Source organism: Musca autumnalis, unplaced genomic scaffold, assembly GCF_047663935.1.
Source record: "Musca autumnalis isolate F117 unplaced genomic scaffold, ASM4766393v1 scaffold_5, whole genome shotgun sequence".
NCBI lineage: Eukaryota > Metazoa > Arthropoda > Insecta > Diptera > Muscidae > Musca > Musca autumnalis.
The window spans coordinates 144,007,871-144,033,725 of NW_027412088.1; the positions used below are offsets into that span (position 1 = coordinate 144,007,871).

The window sequence follows — 25,855 nt, forward strand, 5'->3', positions numbered from 1 at the left end:
AATTGAATTTTTCTTTGCTTAGAACCTTTGGGCTCGGTAGCTCCCAAAATACCCAATTTAAATGATAAATCGCAAATAATAATGGTGGCCAAGGGTGATACCTATGCTATGCAGTGTCCAGGTCAGGCTTATCCCGTGCCAATTGTAAGGTAATGTGTAATAAAAGAAACAAAAAATTGAGGAGAATTGGTGAATCCAAATAGTATGATCTTTAATGTTAAACACTTTCCCTTAGCCTAAGTCACACTTGCGGACAAGTGTGACAAAGGCCGCACTCTGCACACGATTCGTATAAAGCGAATATGTGTATGAGGTGGAACTTCTGCCTAAAGTCTGTGTGCATTTTTTTCTTGGGCTATTCCTAAACCAACATTCTGGGACAAAAATTATTAATAATTTAATTCGTATACTTAAATTTCCTTTTTATAATATATTAGAACCTCTGGGATCGGTACCTCCCAAAATTACCAATCTTCATGATAAATTTCAAGTACTACAAGTCAGGATGGGTGAAGATTATGCTATGCAATGTCCTGGGCAAGCATATCCAGTGCCATTTGTAAGGTTAGTACAAGACACAAAACAAACAAAAAAATATCGTGATTATTTGGCGCACAATGTGGGGCACGATAAAAATGTGTATAGAATAGCAATACGGGATACTGATGGATGACAGTTTATGTTTAAAAAAAGTATGTCATCAAAATAGACACATACCCTTTGGCGCCCAACTCGGGACAAGCTTTATTTAAAAATTCAATATTCCTAATACGAAAAGCCAGAACAGGAAACATATAAGGACAATTTTTGGAAGTGGTAATCTGTAGAGTTGGCGACCAATGTGGGGCATTGATTCTCTCAGGTCTTTAAATTACGTATCATTTCGTTTCAAAGCTTAGAAATAAAAAAAAAAAAAATAAAAAAAAACACAAATAGGAAAAATTGCAAATATACCACCCTCCTTCATTTCTGTTGGCGACCAATGTGTGTTCCTAATGTGTGGAACATTTTTGAAGATACCACCCTATCATATTTTAGTTGGTGCCTAGTGTGGCAATTAATTCTCTCACGACAAAAAATTTCAAACCATTATTTTAAATGTTAACGCTTATTTAATAAATGTTTATAGGCACTGTATAAGTTAGATACGTAGGCCTTCAACTTCCCGAGCCCAGTCGATCACGGTTGCTGATTGACAGCTCGGGTATCACCTCTACAAGTTCCCTCTGCGGAGACCGGAGAGTGTAGATACCAACGAACGACGTTTGTTGTTGGTTTGCTCATTTTGATACATAGGAGAGACGGTTCTGTCACTGGAATAATTGTAGTTGTAGTAGTAATAAACGAAGATCCTCTGCGATCACCACGATCCCCTGCGATCACTAAGATCCTCTGCGATCCACGTGAACTTCTGCGTTCACTTTGGTTTTATCTCTCGAAGCGAAAGCATCAAGGCCTCTGCGCCAACCCACGATTACAAAAGGTAATCTATTGTTGTTATAAAAAAGAAATACACCAATAAACAGCAATCATATTTATATTAAAAATTAATACTGGTTGTTTTTATTTCACTTGTTCTTTTCTCCCTCCACTTCTCATCATATACGGTAACTGAGAAATATAACCTATGGATCACTCCTCCCTAACCTAAACATATCATCCAATCGAACTGGAGAATTTGTTGTTGCCCAATTAAACAGGCACCAATCAATTCAATTCTGAAATACTCCCATTGGCGCCCAATGCGGGTCATAAAGAGAATTTTTAGTTATTTTGAATTCAAAGCTAAGAGGTTTAGTAGATGTTTATAAAACAAACTCTAAAATGTGGTACCCTATTCCAACAGGTTCTTCAGAAGTTTTCAAAGGACTGTCTTATACCTTGAATAAATTATCTCTCCTGATCTTTAGAACCCATGGGTAGTGTAGCCCCTAAAGTTGATACACGTGATGAATTTACATATGCTCGAGTACGTTTAAATGAGGACAAGGCTTTGATATGTCCTGCACAGTCATACCCCGTACCGATATTTAGGTAAGGAACCAATTTTAAAACTCGGGTCCCCTAGGGCTACCTTACACCACATTCAGGCTGTAAGGAGAACACACAATTAAATAACTTTTCGGATTGATTTGTAGAACCCTTGGGTAGTGTGGCGCCCAAAGTTGATATCAAGGATGAGGTTAATAATGCCAGAGTCTATGAAGCACACAGTGTGGCCTTAATGTGTGCCGTGCAGTCATATCCCGTGCCTATTTATAGGTAATTTTTTTGGTGTTTTCAACATTCAGCTTAGTTTTTGAGGTTGTTCTACTTATTTACTTCCTTTTACATAATTTTCAGAACCCATGGGCAGTGTGGCGCCCAAGGTGGATCCCAAGGATCGCATCAATTGGGTGGATAAACATCAAGGAGTTGCATTGAGTTTGCTATGCCCAGCTCAATCATATCCAATGCCAGCTTATAGGTAAATTGATTTGAAAAAACTTCGGAAGCAATTTTTTTCAAATTCAGCAGAAATTTGTTGGCAGATTTAAAATAAACTTTCGAAGCTATTTTCCCAAATTCAGCAAGGATTTGTTGGTAATTTTAATGTAAGAACTAATTGCCTTTTGCTTTTAGGGCTTCGGAAAGCGGTCAGCGGTGAGCGCCACCGTAGAGGTCTAGTATAGCTTGTCTTTGCTGGTTAATCATCAAGACATGACTTAAAGTCAGTTCTTGTTTGTTATATCGTGTCATATAGGACATTGGTAGTGGTGATCGCCAAAGAAGAAGTCTGTTACAGATCGTCTTTGGTGGTTAAACACCAAGGCATGAATTAAAGTCTGCTTTGTTCTGCTTATTCGTTTTCCAGAATCTAGACCTCGGAATCATTGTTGAAATTCACTTCGATATTACCTTTTTCCAACATTCAGCCTAGTTTTCTTTAAGAATATGGCATTTGGAGAATCCATTTTTATTTCCTCTTTTTTAGAACCCTTGGGCAGTGTGGTACCTAAAGTAGATGCCAATGATAGATTAACTTTGGTCGATAAACACCAAGGCATGGATTTGAGTCTATTGTGTCCTGCTCAGTCATATCCCATGCCAGCTTATAGGTAAATTTTCCAATTCAGTTTTGTCTTAAGAAATATTCAGAATATATTTAAGCCTCTTCCAACATTCAGGATAGTTTTTTGTTAGTTGACTTTTTGTCTTCTTATAAATGCTATTATTTTTTGCAGAACCTTTGGGTAGTGTTGGTCCCAAAGTGGATGACAAAGATCGACTGACTTTGGTTAATAAACGTCAGGGAATTGCTTTGAGCTTAGTATGTCCAGCTCAATCATATCCAATGCCGGCTTATAGGTAAATCTTGATTTTTTTTAAATAAACATACATTTCAGAAACATACAAATACTCAAGTAGGGTTCTTAGGCTTTCCTATAAGACATTCAGGCAGTTCCCATTTCCATTCCTATGGTCTGAATTATAATAAAATATTTTCATAATTTCTAGAACCTCTTGGCTCGGTGGCGCCCAAAATTGATATGGACGACAGATTTAAAGTAACATCAAGAGAATCAGATACTACATTCAGTATTACCTGCCCTGGTCAAGCTTATCCCACACCAGTATTTAGGTACTTAAATCCCTTAAAATTACATTCAGGCGGTATTTTATTTAGTTTTTAGTTTCTAATGAAATATTTTCAAAATTTTTGTTTAGAACCCATGGGCTCAGTGGCTCCTAAAGTCGATTTGAATGATAAAGTTAAAATTGCCATAATAAAATCTCAGGCTTCATTGAGTTTGGTTTGTCCCGCCCAGGGTTATCCAATGCCGGCTTTTAGGTAATGTTAACAAAATATCTTGCTATCAAAACTTATCTCAACATGGGCAGTTTTATTGAGGAATTTTTTTGGATAAATTTAGGAAAATTCTCATGAAATTTTATTTTATTGCAGAACCCGTTGGTTCCGTAGGACCCAAAGTTGAAATCAAAGACAAGGTGGGAATATTTTTAAGTGATTCTAATCGTTCGTTGGCTTTGTTGTGTCCTGCACAAGGTTATCCCCAGCCAGCATATAGGTAAATGGTAAAATTTATACAATCAAACTCAAGACGATGGGTTTGAAACTTTCTCACATAGAATCTATTTTGTGGGAAAGTTAATTTTTTATTTATAAAACGCTTCCTTGTAGAGAATTATTCGTTATAGAGAAGTTCGACTGTAATTGATAGTCAAGGTCCAATATTCAGGCAAGGTTTTCATGGTATCCTTATATCTAAAATGTCCTTTACTTCAATATTTTTGCATTTTGCTAGAACCCGTTGGCAGTGTTGGTCCCCGCGTAAATCATCAAGATGAATTTCGCCATGAAAAAATCTCATTGAATGGAACTATAGCACTACAGTGTCCTGCACAAGCTTATCCTGTGCCCATATTTAGGTAATTACGTACAATAAATGGCAAAGATTTGCGGTATTCTTCTGCTGTGGAGAATATTGTAAATGGCATTTTTAAAAGAAGTTAGTAAAAATAAGAAATACTTGCATAATGGCGCCCAACGTGGGGTGGTTTAAATAATTAAATAATTGGTTCTATCAGAAGTTTTAATTACAGATAAAAACTGAGAACCCCGAAAAATTAAAAAATAAATTAACATTTAATGGGTAATGGCGCCCAACGTGGACCACAACTATGAGTAAGTGTTAAGTTCTCATTACACTTTCGGTACTCCGTTTTCTAAAGGGGCCATAATTATTGGACCTTGTTAAGCTATCACAATTGCAATCTCCCATTGGAATTTTTGTGAATCAAAATGTTAAAGTGAAAACTGTCTAGCTTGATGCGCGATAATTATGTATCGTTTGACGCCCAATGTGAGACTTCAGCAGACATCGGTAGAGGATTTTTTATCTTAGTTTAATTTTTGGAAACTTTTAACATTTTTTATAAAATTTTTTATACTTTAACATACTGGCGCCCTATAAGTCCTTTTCAAGTTCTCACTACAGTACTGGAGCCCCATTTCCCATAATTATCGGATTGTATTAAATTGTTACAACTGTAATCGCCCATAAGAACTTTTGTGGATCAATGTTTTAAAGACAAAAGCTATCCAGCTCGATGCTCGACAATGTGTGGGCAAAACTCTGAGTCCTATTGTTTAAAATACCTCTCTGGCATGAAGCACAGCGAACGTGTATCTATTGGCGCCCAACATTGGACATGAAAAATAATTAAGAATAATTTTTCGATTCTTAAGATAGTATCTTCCTTAGAAAAATGAACGATTTTAGTAAATGCAATTTTTGAATAGAGTGTACCTTACTGGCATGAAGCAAACATGGCGCCCAACATGGGGCAAAACTGTGAATCTTTCTTTAATTCTCACTATAGTATTAAAGCTGTTTCTCCGGTAAAAATGAAGCCATTTTTATGTATAAATCGACATGAATCACAGCAAATCTGTATCTACTGGCGCCCAACGTGGGGCATAAAAACTTATAATTTCACTATTTATTTGTATTTTTATTTGTTTGTAAAAATAGCCGGCTATGTTTAATGGAAAAAGTAGTCAGTATTACAAATTAATATTTGCTTTCGCCCAAGATGGGTTAAGGACCAGCGGAATTAAAAATATCCGAAAAAAAATTATCGGTAATGTTCTTTAAAGATGACGGGGTTATTTTTGTGCTTACTTCGAAGCTACCATATTAAAGCTTCTGCTATGCCTTTGGGGGTCTATGCCCTGACCATCTGTGTTCAAAGGGACCAGAGTTGCATCCAGTCGAATTCTTGTCACTTCTGTTAGTTTATTGTGTAAGCTATGGTGGGAAAATCAATAAAGCTCCAGTCAGGCCTACATTGAATCTTCTACATCTGGGACCCCTATTGATTTCAGACAGTTTTCGAAGGAGGTTTGATCATTGGTTTATTGAATACATTATTTTTTAGAGCCCGTGGCTAGTGTTGGACCTCGTGTCAATCATAAGGATGAATTTAGTCATGAAAAAGTTAAAGTAACCGGACCGATTGCATTGCAGTGTCCAGCCCAAGCGTATCCGGTGCCATTTTATAGGTAAATTGATCAGTTCTTTCGTCGCTTTATTTCATTCTTTGCATAGGTTTTTAATGATTGTTCCATAAATAAATTTGTTTCATTCGGTAAATTTAAATGGACATACCCCCATTATTACAAGTCTTCTTTTGTTATATTTTGGATTTACCGAACAGATTTAGAGCGTTCCGCTCAACTTAAAGTTAAAAGTGATGATTTAATTTCAAGGAGGAGCTTCTTGGCATTAACCTTCAATGTAAAAATTATATTTTTAATGCCTCCAAATTGGATTATTTTGCGTTTTCAAATCCATCAGATAGTAAAAGGACATATATAATAATGGCCCATAATCGATTACTATTTTTTAATTGTCTATAAATGGAAATTATTTTCTCTTATAGAAGTTTTCTCTTAACAGAAGCCACATTTTTGTTCACAATTTCATTCAAGCCAACAACATTCAGCATGTTTTCAAAACTTGTAATTATAAATTAAATATCTGATTTAAATTGTTCTCCCCAGAACCCATTGGCAGTGTAGCGCCACGTGTTAATCGCAAAGATGAATTTAATCATGATAAAATTCGGCAAAATGGTACAATTGCCATACAGTGTCCAGCTCAAGCATATCCGGTGCCAGCTTATAGGTAAATAGCTTATGGGGGATCCAAAAATTTCCAAAACATTTGAGGCAGTTTTCCTTAACGTTTTACAGTAAATTTCCGTTAACATAAATCGTAACTTCATTATTTTAGAACCTGTGGCCAGTGTTGGTCCTCGTGTCAATAAAAAAGATAGCTTTGAAATTGATACCATTGCCCAAGGTGGCGATTTGGCCATATTATGTCCAGCTCAAGCATATCCAGTGCCAGTTTATAGGTAATTTCTTGATCTATTAAAAGAAAAAAAAAAAACAAAATAGGGCGTTTCCTTATCCCAATATTCGAAGCAGCAAGTTTTCAATATTTTCCCTACGATATTATTAAATATTGTATTTTTCCAGAGCCTCTGGGCAGTGTGGGTCCTCGAGTCAATCGTAAAGATAGTCTTAACTCGGATACCATTTATCAAGGCAAAGATATTGCCTTATTGTGTCCGGCTCAGTCATATCCAGTGCCATTTTATAGGTATATTTTATATTTTTAGATAATACTTTATAGGTTCCAGCCTAAAAGTGTGCAATTATTGGTCAAAAAGGAAATTAATTTGGGCTATCAAAATGGCAAATATATTCCCTTATTGTGTCCAGCCCAACTTTACCCAGTTCCGTTGTGTAGGTACTCAATAGATTTTAAATAAAATTCGCATATCAAAGGCCTAAAAGAATGCAGTAACGTTTGTAAAAGGGAATACATTAGGGTTGCCATATCCACCAACATTCAAAATGGCAGGATTTCAATATTTTTGTAATTTTTTCGTTATAAAATTTCTAGGATTTGTTTCCTTTCCTTGTTTCCAGAACCTGTAGCAAGTGTTGGCCCTCGAGTTAATACCAAAGACAGTTCAATTACTGATATTACTCACAAGGGTCGGGCCATAGCATTATTGTGTCCAGCTCAAGCTTATCCAGTGCCAGTTTATAGGTAATATTGCAAAGAATTTCAGCTTAATTACATGCAATAAATAGGTAATACAATAATTTTGTAAAATATTTTTGCAAGAGAGCCTAAAAGTATGCCCTCTTTTTATGTATAATACCAAAGATAGTTCAAATACTTTTATAACTCACTAGGATCGGGCCATAGCCTTGTGTCCAGCTCAAGCTTATCCAACGTCAGTTTATAGTTAACATTTATATAAATTCAACTCATATATTTTCGTAAAATATTTTGTTGCGTCTAAAAGTATGCCACTTTTCTTTTAACAACCAACATTCGGAGCAGGTTTCAACAGAGTATACATTTAAAATACCTTGCTAACCCCTTTCCCTTATCGTTGTGTTTGTTGTTATAGAACCCATTGGCAGCGTTGCTCCGCGTGTCAACATTGCTGAACAGCTGCAAAAATCTGCTGTAAGCCTACAATCACCTGTTGCACTATTTTGCCCAGCTCAATCATATCCTGTGCCCGCTTACAGGTAAAGTTTTCTTTTCTTCTTGATTTTTGGAAGAGGTATATTTTTCGATTTAATCCTATTTAAGGTTATTGACATTGGTACACAAATGACAAAGCATTCGCCCCACCCCATACCCAACAAAAAAGGCTAACATGAAAAAGTTTTCTTCCCTTTTAAAAGTTTCTGCATTTCATCGTCTTGCTACTTAAGTACTTAGTTTAGTGTTTTGATTGTTTGATGATTTTGTTGTTGGCAATATTTGTTGTTATTATTATAGAACCTGTTGGCAGTGTTCCACCAAAAATAAGTGTTGGCGAGAGGCGTAAAGATGCTGAGGCCAGAGTCGAGACATCATTGAGTATATTTTGTCCAGCTCAATCGTATCCAGTGCCTGTTTATAGGTAGGCAATACATTGGTTCGTTTTGGCAATAGTGTTTAATATTCAGAGCCAGCCTAAAAATAGGCAATTGAAATAAGAAAATTAAACAGAATAGTATGGTGCTTTAGAATTTTAATTAACTTAATAAATTTGGAAAGATGGGAATTGATAATTCATAAATTCTTGGATATCAAAAATTTCGAAGCCTAAATAGTTTTTTTATTTGTGCCTTATTAAGGCGAAGGCCATTTATAGTGATTTTATTTAATTAATTCTCTTTGGAGTTGAGCTCTTATGACCTAAGAGGTAAATTGAAAAATTAGGAGTCTTTTCAATGTACTTCTTAGGTCATAACAGCTCAAGTCGAAAGAGAATTAATTAAATAAATAGGTTTTTATTTGAAAAATATCTGATGATTATTTTCATTGTGTAGCCTAAACATATGCGTATATTTTGAAAGGATCAGCTGCTACTTTTTCGAAAATCAGCAGTTATTTAAAACTATCAGCTGATCATATTTTTTGTAGCTTCAAATAGGTTTCTTTGATTTTTTGCCCAGAAATATACGATAAGCCATATTTTTGCATTTTGTTGTCCAAAAAATATACATTTATTTGGTCAGTTGATTATAACTTCTATTTCAAAGTCTAAAAAAGAATTGTATTGTGAAACAATCGTTTGATTAGATTTTTCGATTTCGTAGCCTAGCATAAGCTTTGACTTCGAAACAATTATCAGCCAAGCAGTAAGTGATTGATCAGCATAGGTTGTTGCCAAAAAAGGGGTTTTACAAATCAATCAGCTGATTTCTTTGTCCATTTTATTTTAGAACAGTCAGACTTTATTTCAAATTAATCATCAGTCAGTCATCACTCAATCAGCTGATAGTTTTTCGAAGTTCTAACCTAAATTAGTAATTTCTCGAATCAATCATCTGATTACTTTGTCGATTTTAATTGCCTAAAAATAGGTCTTTGTTTCGAAACAATCATTATGATTATTTTTTTTAAATGTAGCCTAAAAGTACACTCCTATTTTGTAACAATCAGCTGATTATGTTTGGAAAGGAAGTGAGCATTTAAAATATAGCATTTTCAACCCACATTCATGCAGATTTTCAATGTCAGATACATTTATTCATAATCCGCTTTTATCTCCAATATATTTAGAACCTGTGGGCAGTGTTGGACCCCGCATAAATTTGGCAAATCGTAGAAATGATGCTGAAACTGGTATTAATGGAACGGTTAGCATATTTTGCCCAGCTCAAGCTTATCCAGTGCCATTTTTTAGGTAAAAATTTTAATAGAATAAAATTTTAATTATAAGCCACATTGAAATAGGGGTTCTACGGACCAACATCAGGCAATTTTCGTAGAGACCGAAACAGAATTAGCCCAAATTGAATCTAATTGAATTGAATATTTTTCCTTAGAGCCCATGGGCCATGTTGGTCCCAAAATAAGCATAGGCGAACGTCTGAGAGATGCTGGAGCTAAGCTGGGAGCCAGTTTTTCACTATTTTGCCCAGCTCAGGCTTATCCAATGCCGAGCTACAGGTAGGACAAGGAAATTTTAGAACAAATTTGTATTTAAATTAATGACCAGATTCTCATAGGCGATTTGAAATCAACTTCGTTGGAACTATTACCAAACTTCTGTTTATTTTGAAAAATATTTAATTCATTTTGTTGTTAATTAAACATTCCTTCCAGGAACAGTTTTGTAGTGATTTCAATATTGTTTCTAGCCGTCTTAAAGAAACTGGCCAGATTCAACAGATCCAAGGCAAAGAGAACACAATTTATAGGCAATCCCAACCCAATGTTCATGCAGTTTAGTTGCTCTAATATTTTTAAAATATAAGTTCCTATGTCTGTTTTCAGAACCTATTGGCAGTGTGGCACCAAAAATTGCCGTTGAAAATCGCTTGAAAAATGCGGAGGCACGCCTTAAGCATAGCATAACATTATTTTGTCCTGGACAATCGTATCCTGTGCCATGGTTTAGGTAATGCCAAGAAAATATAAAAAATCATAAAGGTATATAGGTCTTTAAGTTTGATAAGATCCAACTCAACTTCCTTAGTCGACCACAGATGATGATTGACATCATTAGAAATCACGGGCGAAGGAATCCTTTGCGATTGCAAGAACCTCTCCTTTCACTTGTCGATCATCATTTGGAATGCCTTTCTTTCGCATTGAATTTTGTTTGACTTGAAGAAAGGGAACTTCAATTGGTCCTGGAAGTACTTTTTCGAATGAAGAACATTGTGGTTAAAATGAATTTGGTTTAGTATCCTCTTGAGTTTCGTTCTACTTATAGACACAGGAATTGAATTGATGTTGAAATATTTCTTATCTTATCAAATCTTCAAATGCATCATGGAAATAATGAATTCAATCCGCTCCCTAAATTTTCATTCGTCACACCGAAACGATTTCTTATTTGATTTGGAAGCATTTTTATCCTAAAATTCAACATTCAACTAAGATTCTCGCATCGATATTTTTTTTAATAGAATTATTGATAGTTTTTCGAGTTCAATTCTCGCTTGTTTCGGACCTACTTAAGTTAACTCCGAGTCCAAAAGCTTTGATTTTCTGGGAAGCGACTGCAAGACTCTTGATAGTAGCTACATCTGGGATCGTTTCTGGTTAGAACTACAGCGGTATCTGATCGCCTTCGAAACTCTAAGTTTCGTTCTTGAAAACATCTTCTATTAATCACCATTTATTGATCTACAAACCGGGTGCATTTAAAGATTTTTTTGTATTTTATTATTCCATTCACAGAGTATTCAGGAATATTTGTAGCCTATAATTTATGCACTCTAATTTACACAAAGCAATTGTATCGGACCACAACAACTCTCGGAAAGCGACTGAAGGACTCGTGAAAGTAACTACAGGTATGATCGTTTCTAGTTAGAACTGGTGTCGTATCTGATCGCTTCGAACCTTCAACTTTTGTACTTGATAAATGAAAACATATTTGGCAAATGCCTTGGCTTATGTTAGTTTACACAGGTCCAAGAATATTCTTTCTTGCGTCGTAATGCCAGCTTCTTTGAATCATTACTTCTTGAGCTACAAACCAATGAAAATAGAACAGAGGTGTATTTTATTATTCCTTTCACGGAATATTCAGGTCGACGCCTGCTTTATGCACTCTAATTTGTTCAAAGTAATTGTACCGGTCCAAAACAACATTTGATAAAGATCACTGAAGCAGGCTTGTTCGACATTTAGAAACGCATACTCTTTTATGTAGAATCGCTTCCATAAATTCTTTGTTGAAATAATGAGAAAGTCATTGAAATCATTCCAGTCTCTTTGCATGATTTTCGTTATTGTTTTTCCTTCGACTTAGAGAAAATATTTCATTATTTAATTGGAATCCTTTCTATACCCGCATCCCAACATTCAATTAATTTGTTGATATTGAAAATAAGATTTTTATTTAATTTTATTCAGAGCCCTTGGGTAGTGTTGGACCCAAAATCAATGCTCAAGATGAACTAAATAAGGTGCGCACAAGAATTAATGAGAGCCTAACGCTATTGTGTCCAGCTCAGTCATATCCAGTGCCAAGATTTAGGTAACTAATAAAAAAACTTATAAAAGTAATTTTGGGACCAATAAAATAAATTAAGTCGTCTAAGCATATCCCGGGATGAAATTTAGGCAACTAGTAACAAATTTACACAAGAAAACTTTGGGATCCATAAAATAATTAAAAAAAGAAGGAAAGATGCGAAAGTCTAATCCAAGTGAGTGCCTGTAAGACCTTGATTTTTATAAAAAAAATATTTCACATAGACCCAAACAATTATTATTAAACTGTCAAAATTTCAAAAACATTCAGGAAAACCAAAAATTTAAAGAATAGATAAATTTTCCAGCGCCTATATCTCTCCCAAAGGTATGTACACATTTATTTGTACAACCCAGTATGAGACCCCAAAAATTAAAATTAAATTGTCAGCAGTCAGGAAAATCGATTATTATACAAGATTTCTTTTTAATAGATGTATTTTCATCGACCAAATCTCTTACAAAAGTATATATAAATTTATTGGTACACCTTATTTTGAGACCCAAAAATTATAATTCAATTCTTAAATTTCATAGAAACATTCAGGCAGATACAATATTCAATATTTCTATTAGAACCTCATGGGTATTTTTGTCGATCCTCTAAGTTATAAATTAAACTCTAAAATTATTTCCAGAACCTGTTGGATCTGTAAGTCCTCGCTTAACATCTGGTGATAAGACTCGCAATGTTGATGTCTACTTGCAACAGAGTGTAACTTTATTGTGCCCAGCTCAAGCCTATCCCGTGCCATTCTTTAGGTATTTATCCCAAAAAACTTCAGGCAGTTTTCTTATAGGATAGGTTAGGTTTAAGAAATATATATTTTTGAATTGTTTTTATAGAACCAATTAGCGGTGCTGCTCCACGAGTTCAGTTGATACAAAAAACAGCCATCGAATTTGTACGCCTAAATGGTACAGTTAGTCTTATGTGTCCGGCTCAAGGTTTTCCGGTGCCAAGTTTTAGGTAAATCGTTTGTGTAAATATTTCTAAAAGTATGTACATATATGTCTCTGAATAGCGGCTTCTAAATTTTTCATAAAATTGACCAGCTTTGAAAAGGTTTCTAATTAAAACTATATACCTTAGAATTTTGATAGGTGAATATTCATTTGAATGAAAAAGTAGATAAGGTTATGTTGCTGTAAGTCGTATGAAAATAAAATCGAATAAAATTCTCTTATATTGAATCTAGAATTCTTCATTTCTATAAAATCACTTCATAGACAAATGATAAGGCTCTGAAGGCCCTGGCTGAATTAAATAAATTAAGGCATTTTTAACATTTCAATGGCATTTTTAACATTTCAATACATGTTTCTACCAAAAACTCTTGATGTATCTTACATCGTGTGATGTAATTTTTGTAATCAATTTCCTCTTCAATTCAGGCAGTTTTCAATATGAAATTAAGTATTTCTTTTAACCTTTATTTTGACCAACATTTTCTTTCATGTAGAACCCATTAGCAGTACATTGCCTAGAGTGGTATCTTCAGCTAAATTCGATATGAAATCGTATGCTGGAAATTCAACATTTGCCTTGTTGTGTCCAGCTCAGGGTTATCCTGTACCATTTTTTAGGTAATAAAAACATAAATTGAATAATTGTATTTGAGATTCCACTTTGGGTACACTTTTGATGTATTTCAGATTTTAATTTTATTAGAATAAAGAGCTGTGCTGTTTATTTCCAGTCCAAGGTTATTCTGTAGCAGTTCTTATAGTAATAAACAACGTTCAGACAGTTTTCAATAGTTTCCTATATTTGTTTTTTACCTTTAATTCATATTTCTTCTATTAAAATCGTGAAATAATATTTTTATTTCTCTAGAACCCGTTTCAAGTACTGCTCCCAAAGTACCACCGGTCAGTGCTCGTCCTTTGACTATTAAACAGACATCAAGCGTTTCTATTTTATGCCCAGCTCAAGGGTATCCAGCACCAAATTTTAGGTAATTGCAGACGTATTGTCAGGCGTCACAAGAAAATTAGTTTTTAGCCTTTATAAAGGTCTTCAACATATTTTGAAATAAAATTTATAATGTCCTCATTAATGAATAATCAACATTTTTCTACTTGAGATGAATGTTATGTTTGTCCCCAATGAATAGTGTCAAACATTTCGATTTGAAAATATAGTCCCTTGAAACATTCAGGCAGTTTATTTTTCTATCTTCAGCAGTAACCTAATTGTATCCTCAATTTCTAGAGCCCATATCTAGCAGTCCACCCAAAATCAATGCCCTTACCTATAAACCAAATGTGGCCAATAATCATGAGAGTCTGGCAATACTGTGTCCGGCTCAAGGTTTTCCAGCGCCAAGCTTTAGGTAGGTTGTTATTGGGTTCCTTGGCTCGTTGAATGCCTACTCATCGCATTGCCAATTTCGGACAGCGGTAAAAGTCTTTGCTATTTTAAATTATCCCAGAAGTTGGCGTTTCAGCTTCATTTGAATTCTGTTCACCATATTTAGTGTCGTCGTGGTAATGTTTTTAAAATTTAAAATGTTTAAACAATTGGCTTATAGTGAATTCAGGGGTCTTCCAAACAACTTTACAAACCTAGTTATGGTTAGAGCCTTTGCTAAATCGATGATATCTTGAATCTATACCCTTGGTATTGACAGTGGTAAAAATCTTTACTGTTTAAGTATTTCTAGAAGATGGCGGTTCACATAATTTAAATGATGTTCATCTGTATTCAGTGGACAAATATATAACTTTCTCAACTTAAAATGTTTCAACACTTTTCTAATAGTGGGTTCTTGGGTACTCCAATCGACCCCTCTTTGTTCACAGTTGCTTTATAAACTCTGTTGAGGATAAGGTCTTTGCAAAATTGTCTTCAGTCACTAACAACATTAAGAGGCATTTAGGTATGTTGTTACTGACTACGGTGGCAAATGGCACATTTATGTGCAGAGTAAAAACCTGTGCCTTTCCAAATTTTCCAAAAGATGGCGTTTCACCATCATTGAAATTCATTCTACCCGTTGATATTTTGTATACACAATTTTTTTGAATTTATAATGTTGAACAATTTCCTTACAGTGGATTTTAGGATGCTCTGAGCTACCCCTTTTTGTTCGTAGTTGCTTTAAAACTCAGTTGTGATTTATGTCTTTGGTAAATTCTGTTTAGGTAGGTTGGTAATGACTACGGTTGCAAAATGCAAATTTGTGTACCGGGTTAGAGTCTTTGCTCTTTCCATTTCCCCTAAAAGATTTTTCTTCCCTTTTTGTGTTGATAATTTATCGTTCAATTGCATTGCGGGTTCTACAAAAGCAACAATTATTTTGTAGAAACAAGTTATATGTGGATGTCTTTGCTAATGTGAATGTCAGTATTACTGTTTGACTTTTATAGAAAAAAGTTAAAAACACTTTGACTTTCAGAGGTTAATGTTTCTGCTAATATAAGTCAGAATTGCCATTTGTAATTTTCCTACGCATGTGGCGTTTTAGATTCAGCATCCACGTAAAGATACCGTGGTTCACTATCAATCTTCATCTTCATCATCTTGCCGGAATAAAATCCAAAAAAAAAAACTTAAACCTTTAAAAGTAAAGTAGAAGTGTTCACAACTACCGCACATTCATTCAGTTTTCAATTTTCCAAAATTTAAGAAAAAAATCAAAGAAAAATCTGGCCCTCGATTTCCACACCTACCGCACATTCATGCAGTTTTCAATTCAATTTCAAAATTAAAAAAAAATCTAAAAAATATTTTTTGTTGTTTCTCAGAACCTGTTTCCAGCACTGCACCGCGTATACCCTCTATTATGAGTAAACCATTCGAATTGAAACAATCTTCAGATCTATCATTATTATGTCCAGCTCAAGGATATCCGGCCCCAGCATTTAGGTAAACAAATTTTGAAAATGTCAGTTTTTTAGAATTTTTTTTAATCAAGAATATCCGGCATCAGCATTAAGGTAAAAAATTACAAAGTTTGTCTTTTTTTTGGAAAAATAAGGAAAAGTTTTTCCAACATTCACGGGCAGTTTTCAATAGGTTATTTATTTTCAAATAACTAATTTTGTTTGCTTGTATTGAATTTTAGAACCCATTTCCAGTAGTCCCCCCAAGACACCATCTTTGCAACAGAAACCTTTAGAGTTGAGGCAAGATCATGATATTTCATTGCTGTGTCCAGCTCAGGGTTATCCAGCACCATATTTTAGGTAAGCTGGAGGGAGAAATCGATCTAAATTAGAAATTTAAAGATTTTGAAAATGTTAATCTCCATTTCCAGTTGTATTTCTAATTTGAAACTTTGAGAAAGATATCGGAAACTTATTTGCTTGTCCACATTAGATTTTGTTAAAGAGCCTACAAAATATAAATTTAAATATTTTTTTTTTTTAATTCGCAATTCAGGTCTTATGAGATAAGATCCTTGTAATATTTGTAAAATTATCCTTCGAGAATTATTTTTTACAAAAAAACTTTTTTTAAAAATCCTCGGAAAATTAAAAAAAAAAAAAATCCACCGTGGTTATATTTTTGTCGTTCCTTAGAACCTGTTCCCAGCACAGCACCGCGTATACCCTCGATTATGTACTCATAAGCGACCATTCGAACTGAAACAATCTTCTGATTTTCAAACTATTTCCAGCATTTAGATAAACCAATTCTGAAAATTATATTTTTCTATTGGGATATATGTATGTATTTTACCAACATTCAAGAGCAGTTTTCAATAGGGCTTTCATTGTCATAAAACAAATAATTTGTTTCCATCCAATATCAGAACCCATTTCCAGTAGTCCCCCTAAGGTACCCTCATTGCAGCAGAGACCTTTAGAGTTGAGGCATAATCATGATATTTCATTGCTGTGTCCAGCTCAGGGTTATCCAGCACCATATTTTAGGTAAGATGGGGGGAGAAATCTGCATAAATTGCAAATTTGAAGATTTTTTGCAATTCCAATGGTTTTTCTAATAAGAAATTTTGAAAACTATAGCGGAAATTTATATGTTATGCCCATATAGATTTTGTTAGGATGCCGATAAAATCTAAAATAAAAAAGATATATTTTTTAAATTCGCTCTTCAGGGCCTAGAAAATAATGATATCTTATTAGATAAGGTCATTGAAAACTATTTTTAAAAAACCAATATTTAAATATTTAAAAAACCTTCGAAAATTATTTCTAGAATAAGGACATAAAAAATATTTTGAAAAAAATGCTTCTAAAAATATTTCCAAAAAAATGTTGGAAAAACTTTTTAAAAAATCCTTGGAAAAATATTTTTAAAAAAATTGCGCTGGTTAGTTAGGACCTTAACAAATACATATTTTGAAAAAAAATCATTCAAAAAAATTTAAAAATATCCCTGGAAAATCCTTTAAAAATCCTTGGAAGAGGACCTTAAGGTCCTTCGAAAAATATTTTAAAAAAATTCCTGGGAAAAACTTTTTCAAAAAATCCTTGAAAAAATATTCCTGAGAAAAAATTTCTAAAAAACGTTGAAAAAATATTTTGAAGAAATTCCTGGAATTTTTTTTAAAAATACTTAGAAAAATATTTTTGAAAAAAACCACGCTGGTTAAGGTCCTTGATTTTTTTGTTTGGAAAAATCCACACTGGTTGGTTAAGGTCCTTGAAAAAATATTTTGAAAAATTCCACGCTATTTACTTAAGGCCTTTAAAAATATTATTTTAAATCCAGGCTTAAAAGGTAAGGCCCTAGAAAAAAAATTAAAATTTAGACATATTAGAGCATGTCCCAGAAAAAATATTCCTTATGAAATCCAGGCTTTTTAGGTTTTGTCTCAAAAATAATATTTTTGAATTATCCACGCCAGGTCAGATACCAGAAAGACAAAAATTAGTTAAGAAAATCAACGTTGCTCGACTTTGGATCACTGGAAAATTGATTAAAAATACACGATGATTTGTTCTTAGATCCTTGAAACAAATTCTTTAAACAATCGGTGATTCCTTAGATCCTTAAAATGCTTTCTTGCAAAAATTAGCATCCTGGAAACAATATTCTTTAAAAATTCGACCTTAATTTGTCATTGGATCCTTGATTGTTTTGTTCTAAATCTACATTGATTTGTCCACGGATTCTTGGAAAAATCAAAGTAGATAGGTCCTAGGATCCTGCAAAATTTTCTTAAAAAAAGCCGCACTGATTGGTTCTTGGATCCTCAAAAAAATGTTCTTCAACAAAACCCCAAGTTGATTTGTCCTTGGATCCTTGAATATTTGTTTAAATCCGCGTTGATGTGGCCTAGGGTCCTTAAACAAATTTTCTTTAAAAAATCCACGTCAATTTGTCCTTGGGTCCTTAAACAAATTTTCTTTAAAAAATCCACGTCAATTTGTCCTTGGGTCCTTAAACAAATTTTCTTTACAAAATCCACGTCAATTTGTCCTTGGGTCTTTGAATAAATTTTCTTTAATAAAATTCACGTTAATTTGTCTTGGGATCCTTAAAAAGTATTCTTTATTGGGATGTTGATCCTACAAAAATTTTTCTTAATTTTTGGTCTGTTGATCGTTTAAAAAATGTTCTTAAAAAGTCGAGTTTATTTGTCTGTTGGTCTTTTAAAAAATATTTTTAAAAATTCTCGTTTATTGGTATGTTAATCCTTCAAACAATATTTAAAAAAAATCCACGTTTATTGGTCTGTTGATCCTTCAACAAAAATTCTGAAAAATCCCCTTTTATTGGTTTGTTGATCCTTGAAGATTTTTCTTTACAAAATCCACGTTTATTGGTCTGTTGATCCTTGAATATTTGTCATTATCAAATCGTGAACATTTTTCTTTATAAAATCCACGTTTATTGGTCTGTTGATCCTTGAATATTAGTCATTATAAAATCGTGAACATTTTTCTTTATATAATCCACGTTTATTGGTCTGTTGATCCTTGAATATTTGTCATTACAAAATCTTGTACATTTTTCTTTATAAAATCCACGTTTATTGGTCTGTTGATCCTTGAATATTTGTCATTACAAAATCTTGTACATTTTTCTTTATAAAATCCACGTTTATTGGTCTGTTGATCCTTGAATATTTGTCATTACAAAATCTTGTACATTTTTCTTTATAAAATCCACGTTTATTGGTCTGTTGATCCTTGAATATTTGTCATTATCAAATCGTGAACATTTTTCTTTATAAAATCCACGTTTATTGGTCTGTTGATCCTTGAATATTAGTCATTATAAAATCGTGAACATTTTTCTTTATAAAATCCACGTTTATTGGTCTGTTGATCCTTGAATATTTGTCATTACAAAATCTTGTACATTTTTCTTTATAAAATCCACGTTTATTGGTCTGTAGATCCTTGAAATTTTTTCTTTACAAAATCCACGTTTATTGATCTGTAGATCCTTGTAAATTATTTTTTATAAAATCCACGTTTATTGCTCTGTAGATCCTTGTAAATTATTTTTTATAAAATCCACGTTTATTGGTCTGTTGATCCTTGAAAATGTTTCTTTAACAAATCCACGTTTATTGGCCTGCTGATCCTTGAAACGAATTTCTCTAAAAAATCCACTTTAAAAATCCAACGATCCTTGAAAATGTTTTTTTTTTTTTTTTAAATCCACGTTGATTGTTCCTTCAAACATTTCATTTACAAAATCCAACGATCCTTAAAATTTGTTTCTTTAAAAATCCTCGTTAATTAGTCCTTTTAATCCTTGAAAAAATATTCTTTATAAAATCTACGTTGATTGGTCTGTTGATCCTTGAAATTTTTTCTTTATAAAATCCACGTTGATTGGTCTGTTGATCCTTGAAATTTCTCTTTAACAAATCCACGTTTGTTGGTCTGTTGATACTTGAAAGTAATTCATAAAAAAAAACAAATTTGTTGGCCTGCTGATCCTTGAAACAAATTTCTCTAAAAAATCCAAGTTTTTTTATGTATTTATTCTTAAAAATCCAAGGTGAGACCAAAAAATATTTTAAAAAATCTAGCTTTATTGGTCTGCTAATCCTTAAAAAGGTGTTCCTGAAAAATCCACATTTATTAGTTTGATCATCATTATTGATTCTTAAGAAATATTTTTATAAAAAAACCACGAGTGTTGATCTTAAAAAATATTCTGAAAAATAAAAGTTTATTGATCTGTTCAGTTTTGAATAATATTATTTAAGTTATAGGTTTGTTGGTCTATTGATCTTTGATAATATATTCATAAAAAATCAACGTTGATCCTTGATTCCTATTACGCTTTTAGCCCGGACCTTTAAAATATTCTAATATACCAAAAATTACGAAGTCTCTTCTCTTGCCATCTCAACATACCAGACAGTTTTCAATATACAATTTAATGTAATATTAAAAATTAGCTCTACTTGAAAAAATCTCAATTCAAATGCTTTTTATTTGTTGTTATAGAACCTGTGGGTGGTAAAGCGCCCACTCTTATGTCGCATGACATAAAACGTTCATGGATTGAACGTCAACAAGCTCATGATATGGCATTATTTTGTCCAGCTCAAGCATATCCAGTGCCAGCATTCAGGTTAAGTTTTGTTTATATGTATTTCTAGCACTTAGTTTTCTATGATGCATTTCAAGTTTTTTTGATATTTCTAATAATATTTTTTGTAATAAATGAGATTGGAAATCAATGAATGAAAAACTAGTTTGTCTAAAAACATATAGGCGATTTTATGTCTGTCATTTTACTTTGTTTATTTTAGAGCCAGTTAGTGCCAAAGCCCCCACATTGTCTGGCGACATTAAATGGTCGGGCATTGAACGTAAATGGGGTAGCAGTTTTGCCATCCTGTGTCCAGCCCAGGCATATCCGGTGCCAGCTTTTAGGTAGTTAATGTGAAGAAATTGACATTTTATTTTTTTATTTAAGGGATTTTGACTTAGACAAGTTGACTTATTTAAAATTCTAATTGATGTCATCTTTTAAAAATGTATTAAAACAGAAAATTATATTAATAGGAAAATAAGTGATTTATTTAATTAAAAAATCCTAAAAAACGCGAAATTTGTAATTATTTTAAGTTATTTATTTTACAAATATTTAATGAAATTTACATATTAAATTGCAAGTTTTATTAAAATCAGTGTGATGTAAACATAACATTGTATTGGGTAATTCCGAATTATACAGAAATTACCCTCAGTATCTACACATATTCATAAATTCAAGCAAGACCTCCTAAGTAATTGCCACCAAATAACCTGAAATTCTCAATATTCTTCTTTAAGGGACTCACAAACAGTGTTGCCGAATTTGACGATTTATCGTCATTTTGACGATTTTTTGGCCTAAAATTGAAAAATGACGATTTGACGATTTTATGGTCCAAAATGACGATTTTTCACGTAATCCCGAATTGCATGAAATAAAACATGATAACAATAATTTGACCAGAATTTCACGAAAGTCTTTAAAGAAAGCAATATTCCAAACTCGGTTTCATGAGCTATTTTAATGTTTTTTAAACAATTTCGAGACGGATTGGCTTTATTTAGGCACATATCTGGAATGGAGGTATTTTCATAGTTTTTGCCTCATCTTGGATTCACATCAGCTGAAAATTTTTATGTAGGATTGTTAATGAATGAAAATCTTCCTTGAACATTTTTCGAGATATAATACTTCCGACCCATGTCCTCTTTAATGAGAGTTTTTGTCGATTTTCGACTGCCCATCAACCAAATGTACGTGTACCGACAAACATAGACGGTCACACTGTCTAGCAAGCGATGTTTGACCTAATCTCTCATTCAAAACAGGAAATGTGTGCCCAGCTTTACCTTGCTGCATTACTGCAAATTAGAAAACCACGGGGAAAACTATCGTCTTCTGAAAGCTGTTTTATAGCGGTAACTAAGGGGTAACCTCTACTTGTCACTTTCAAACAAAAAAATATTGGCTTATTTTGAAGTACAGGTAGTCTAGAGTATGCCGCAAAAAATTCAAGTAGGGAACAATTTCCTGAGATTTGTATATAGCATAGATACTTTAAACGCGTTTTTCTCGAAATGGCATTTTTGAAGTCGGCGCCAACGATAGCTCGAATCCGAATTGACCGATCTTCACATGGTTTGGTGAACTTATTTTTGTAAAAAAATTTTTGCCAGATTTTTTGAATAAAAAACACTCATTTTTTTTCGTTAAAATCGAAATTTTGACTTTGACAGTTAAATTTTCTATAAAAGAGTTTGTTTAAAATTCTGTTTCGCCTTAAGCCAAGATTAATAGGTTCTTAAAATGCTTACAAACATGTACGATAATCGACTCATTCGTTTTCGAGTCATCGTTGGCATCGCAAAACGCTTTTATAAAAAAGGGTTTCGCAGATAGCCATTTACCACAAGACTTTGCAATATTTTTCAACAACACAAATACCAAAAGTAGTATAAGATGTGCTCTTTCTTTCTTGATGAACGAACTTTTTAAAACAAATTTGGTAGTTTCAAGAAAATGAGTTTTTTTGGTCTGCCCAACAAGGGACAGGGTTATATTTATTGCTATGGGTTGTATATTTTATGCTGTCACTCTCATTGACAAACCTATCGGCTAAAAATTCGCATTAAACGGTAACCAAACCTAGTTTTGGATCATGATGACGATTTTTTGACGATTTTCCAAATTTTGTTGACGATTTGACGATTTTTTTGACGATTTCAGACCAAAAACTGTCGGCATCGCTGCTCACAAATGACCACTCAATCACTACACACCTTGCTCCCATGTGCGTGTAGCAGTTAAAATGTGTCACCATAAACATATTAAATTTACTATAGATTCCCTTAGTAGGTGTATTTACTACAACGTCAGAATTCTATACATATTATATTTCATTCATTTGTTAGTTACTGCTTTTGCGTACGCAAAAAGCTGAATCTTTTAGCACTTCAACAACTCTCATATTTTCTTCGTTATTTACGCCCACCCATCCAATGCATGGCACCCACATTCATGAACTTCATCACTACAGAACACTAACTCTCAGTGGGGTGGTGAAGGGAGTGGAGAAAGATACACACATAATAAACCTCCACAGGCAGGCCAGACGTCGTCGTCATCATCAATTCAATCCATAAATAAAATCACGTTTTATGACAGCTTACTCCATCTAGTGGCATGTACCGGTAAAAGAACAACAACAACGACTAGGTATATGGCTATACCCCCATTAACAAAACATGCTTACACACTATACTACACTACTTCCATTTATTCTTCCCAAAAAAAAAACACAAAAAAAGCCACGGAGATTTGTTTACACAAAACTCAGTGACAAAAGTATAAATGGCTGGCGCTCTTGCACACAAACACTTATACAAAATACCCCCATCAACAACTCAAACTCCCAGCCCGGTATTTGTTTTTGTTGTGCCAATTTATGAAGTAAACAAAAAATAGCGGTTATATCTCCTAACAAAACAGCTGTTTATCCGAGTAACATTTGTTGTCTCTTTCTCTCCAATGGCCACAATTTTTGATCCCTTTTGAAAGAGACAACATGAGCCACCCAAATGAGATAGCAATACAGATGTAAACACTGGGCATGTCTGAGAATAATAAATTTCCCAAACAATTACCCCTTAAAAACCTGTTGCTTGTTCTCTCTCTCTCTTATTTCTCATAGTACTCTCTGTTTACATTGTTCTGTTTTCTCATTTCCAATGAATGAATGGGGAGGGATTTATGGGGTTTTTTGTTTAGAATGTGAAGCACAAAGCATAATAGCAAAAACAATCAGAAAACGTGAAAAAAGAGGGAGAGAGGGAGGTTAACTCCAACGATTTTATGAATGAAATCCAATATTAGTCACGTTTTTGGGTCAGGTTTTCGCATGGGCCGGAAAAAAAGCTTAATACTCTTCGTAAACATCGATGAGGCGGCGCGTCATATATCGTTGAATGTCTATCTGTGTGTGTGTTTTAGGGGGTTTATTCACTTTCATTTTAACACTTGTTAGAAGTTCTTGTTGTTGTTGTTCATTTGATTTCTTTTGTTTTTCAATCGAGACATCGACTAGACTCGTGAACGATTTCCTCTTCCTTTTCTGTCGCATAAAAACTTGTTGCATTCTTTTGTATTGCTTGCCTTTGTGGGGTTGGAGATGGTGATGGGGGTGATGGCGCGCTCTAGCTAGGTTAACCTTGATTTTTGTTGTTTCATTCACACGTGATCTGCTCGGTTTAAGTTTAGCAAGTTTAGCATTGACCTTTCGGTAAACTTGCAAGTGATGAAGATAATTTTGAATGGCGATTTGATGGAATTTTGTAAAACGGCGCTTAATTCCGAAAAGAGTTCGTTGACTTAACCTTTACTAAAAATACCTCCTATACCTAAATAAAAAATATAAAAATTCAAAAGTATAATAAAGAAATTAAAATATGTATAGGCCGACTTATTTTGAATTTTATTTTACTAAAAATATAAAAAATAAAAATACCTATAAAAAAGAATTTAGCAAATATGCGTTGAGAGTTTTAGCCCAATTTTATTTTACTAAAAATATAATAAAAATAATTTTTAGGCCATTTTCGTCTTACTAAAAAATAAATTAAAAAAGTTAATCTTTTTACGAAAATAAGAAATACATAAAAACTACTACGTCGCACAGTGGTTCAGAATCGTTTTTTCCTGGTCAAAATTCTGTAACTTTTGAACGGATAGAGATATTTTCATAATTATTTTTTTGTTAAACAGATAAAACAATCAGCTTTCAGACGAATTATAAGCGTTCAAAGTCGGTCTGGTAGTTGCAGAGAGATTCAAGGTAAAAGTTAAACTTTTGAGTTTTTTAACTATTTTTCATCAAAATATGAGTGTTTTTGTGGTTTTTATGTCTTCCTATGTATTAAATGGTCAAACACCAAAAAATAAACAATAAAATTACAAAAAAAAACTAAAAAAAAATTGGAAAAAAATGTCGAAAATTTTTTTTCAAAAATTTGCAATAAAATTTTTACAAAAAAAAAAAAAATTTTAATTTTTTTAAAAATTAAAAAAATACTCATTGGGTTTTCATTAAACTTATATAACTCGTATAAAAACTCTTATACTAAAAAAATGTTAATTTGTGTCAAAAATCTTAATTCATATGGAAACAGTATAGAAAAACACTCATGTAATTTCAATAAATTGAAAAAAGTGTTAAACGAACGGAACGGGTACAAAAGTATATATGGGCTGAAAGAGGAGACTCTCGGTCATCTTCCTGTGAAAACAGAACTTTGTTCCATGTTGTTCCACAAAAGTTCTAGTTCACTAAATTTGGAATTTCATAAAATTTAGTACCTGAGCAAAAATAAAATAGTTCATGTTGTATAAACGTTACGGTGATTTACTAAAACGATCTTTAAAGGCCACAATCCTAATTACCTTACATAAAAAACAATGAACACAATATCTGTTATAGTCTCCAAGAAATAGCTACGTCTTTCTTCAGAAATTTGCAAAAATTACGTATTTCCCAAAAATGGGGAAAATGTTCGTTTTTAGGGGCACACCACGCTCACACTTTCCAATATTGTGACCTAATTTTTTGGTTTCCTTAGTTTCAATATGTTTACTGTAGAATCCCATATAGATATTAAGTATCTTTGACAAAACAAAATTTTGATTTTTGGCCAGGAAAATCGATTCCTGAACCATTGTGCGTCGCCAGTTAAAGGTTAGTTAAATGTTTTATTGCAGGATCTCCACTTCAAAAATATGTTTAATTGAGAGCATTTTTTAAAATATTCTAATAGTCCTTAAAATATTGTTTTCAATAATTTCACAAAAAGGATATTAATTA

General features: G+C 33.1%; 1 protein-coding gene across 36 annotated transcripts in view; it reads left to right on the plus strand.

Annotated features, from left to right (window-relative positions):
* The window catches only part of Dscam1 (Down syndrome cell adhesion molecule 1), a 255,910-nt gene that overhangs the window by 115,475 nt on the left and 114,580 nt on the right, over positions 1-25,855 (plus strand). For 6 of the 36 annotated variants that reach the window (XM_073956059.1, XM_073956045.1, XM_073956039.1 and 3 more), the window contains exon 7: positions 438-564. The exons of 19 other annotated variants lie outside the window; for them this stretch is intronic. In XM_073956059.1, the coding sequence (XP_073812160.1) occupies positions 438-564 (127 nt within the window). Of the gene's footprint in view, positions 1-437; positions 565-3,224; positions 3,349-3,708; positions 3,833-3,946; positions 4,071-6,800; positions 6,925-7,048; positions 7,173-12,718; positions 12,843-13,917; positions 14,039-25,855 lie in introns of all 36 variants that reach the window. 11 more of the 36 variants (XM_073956049.1, XM_073956060.1, XM_073956047.1 and 8 more) reach the window with 7 other exon arrangements.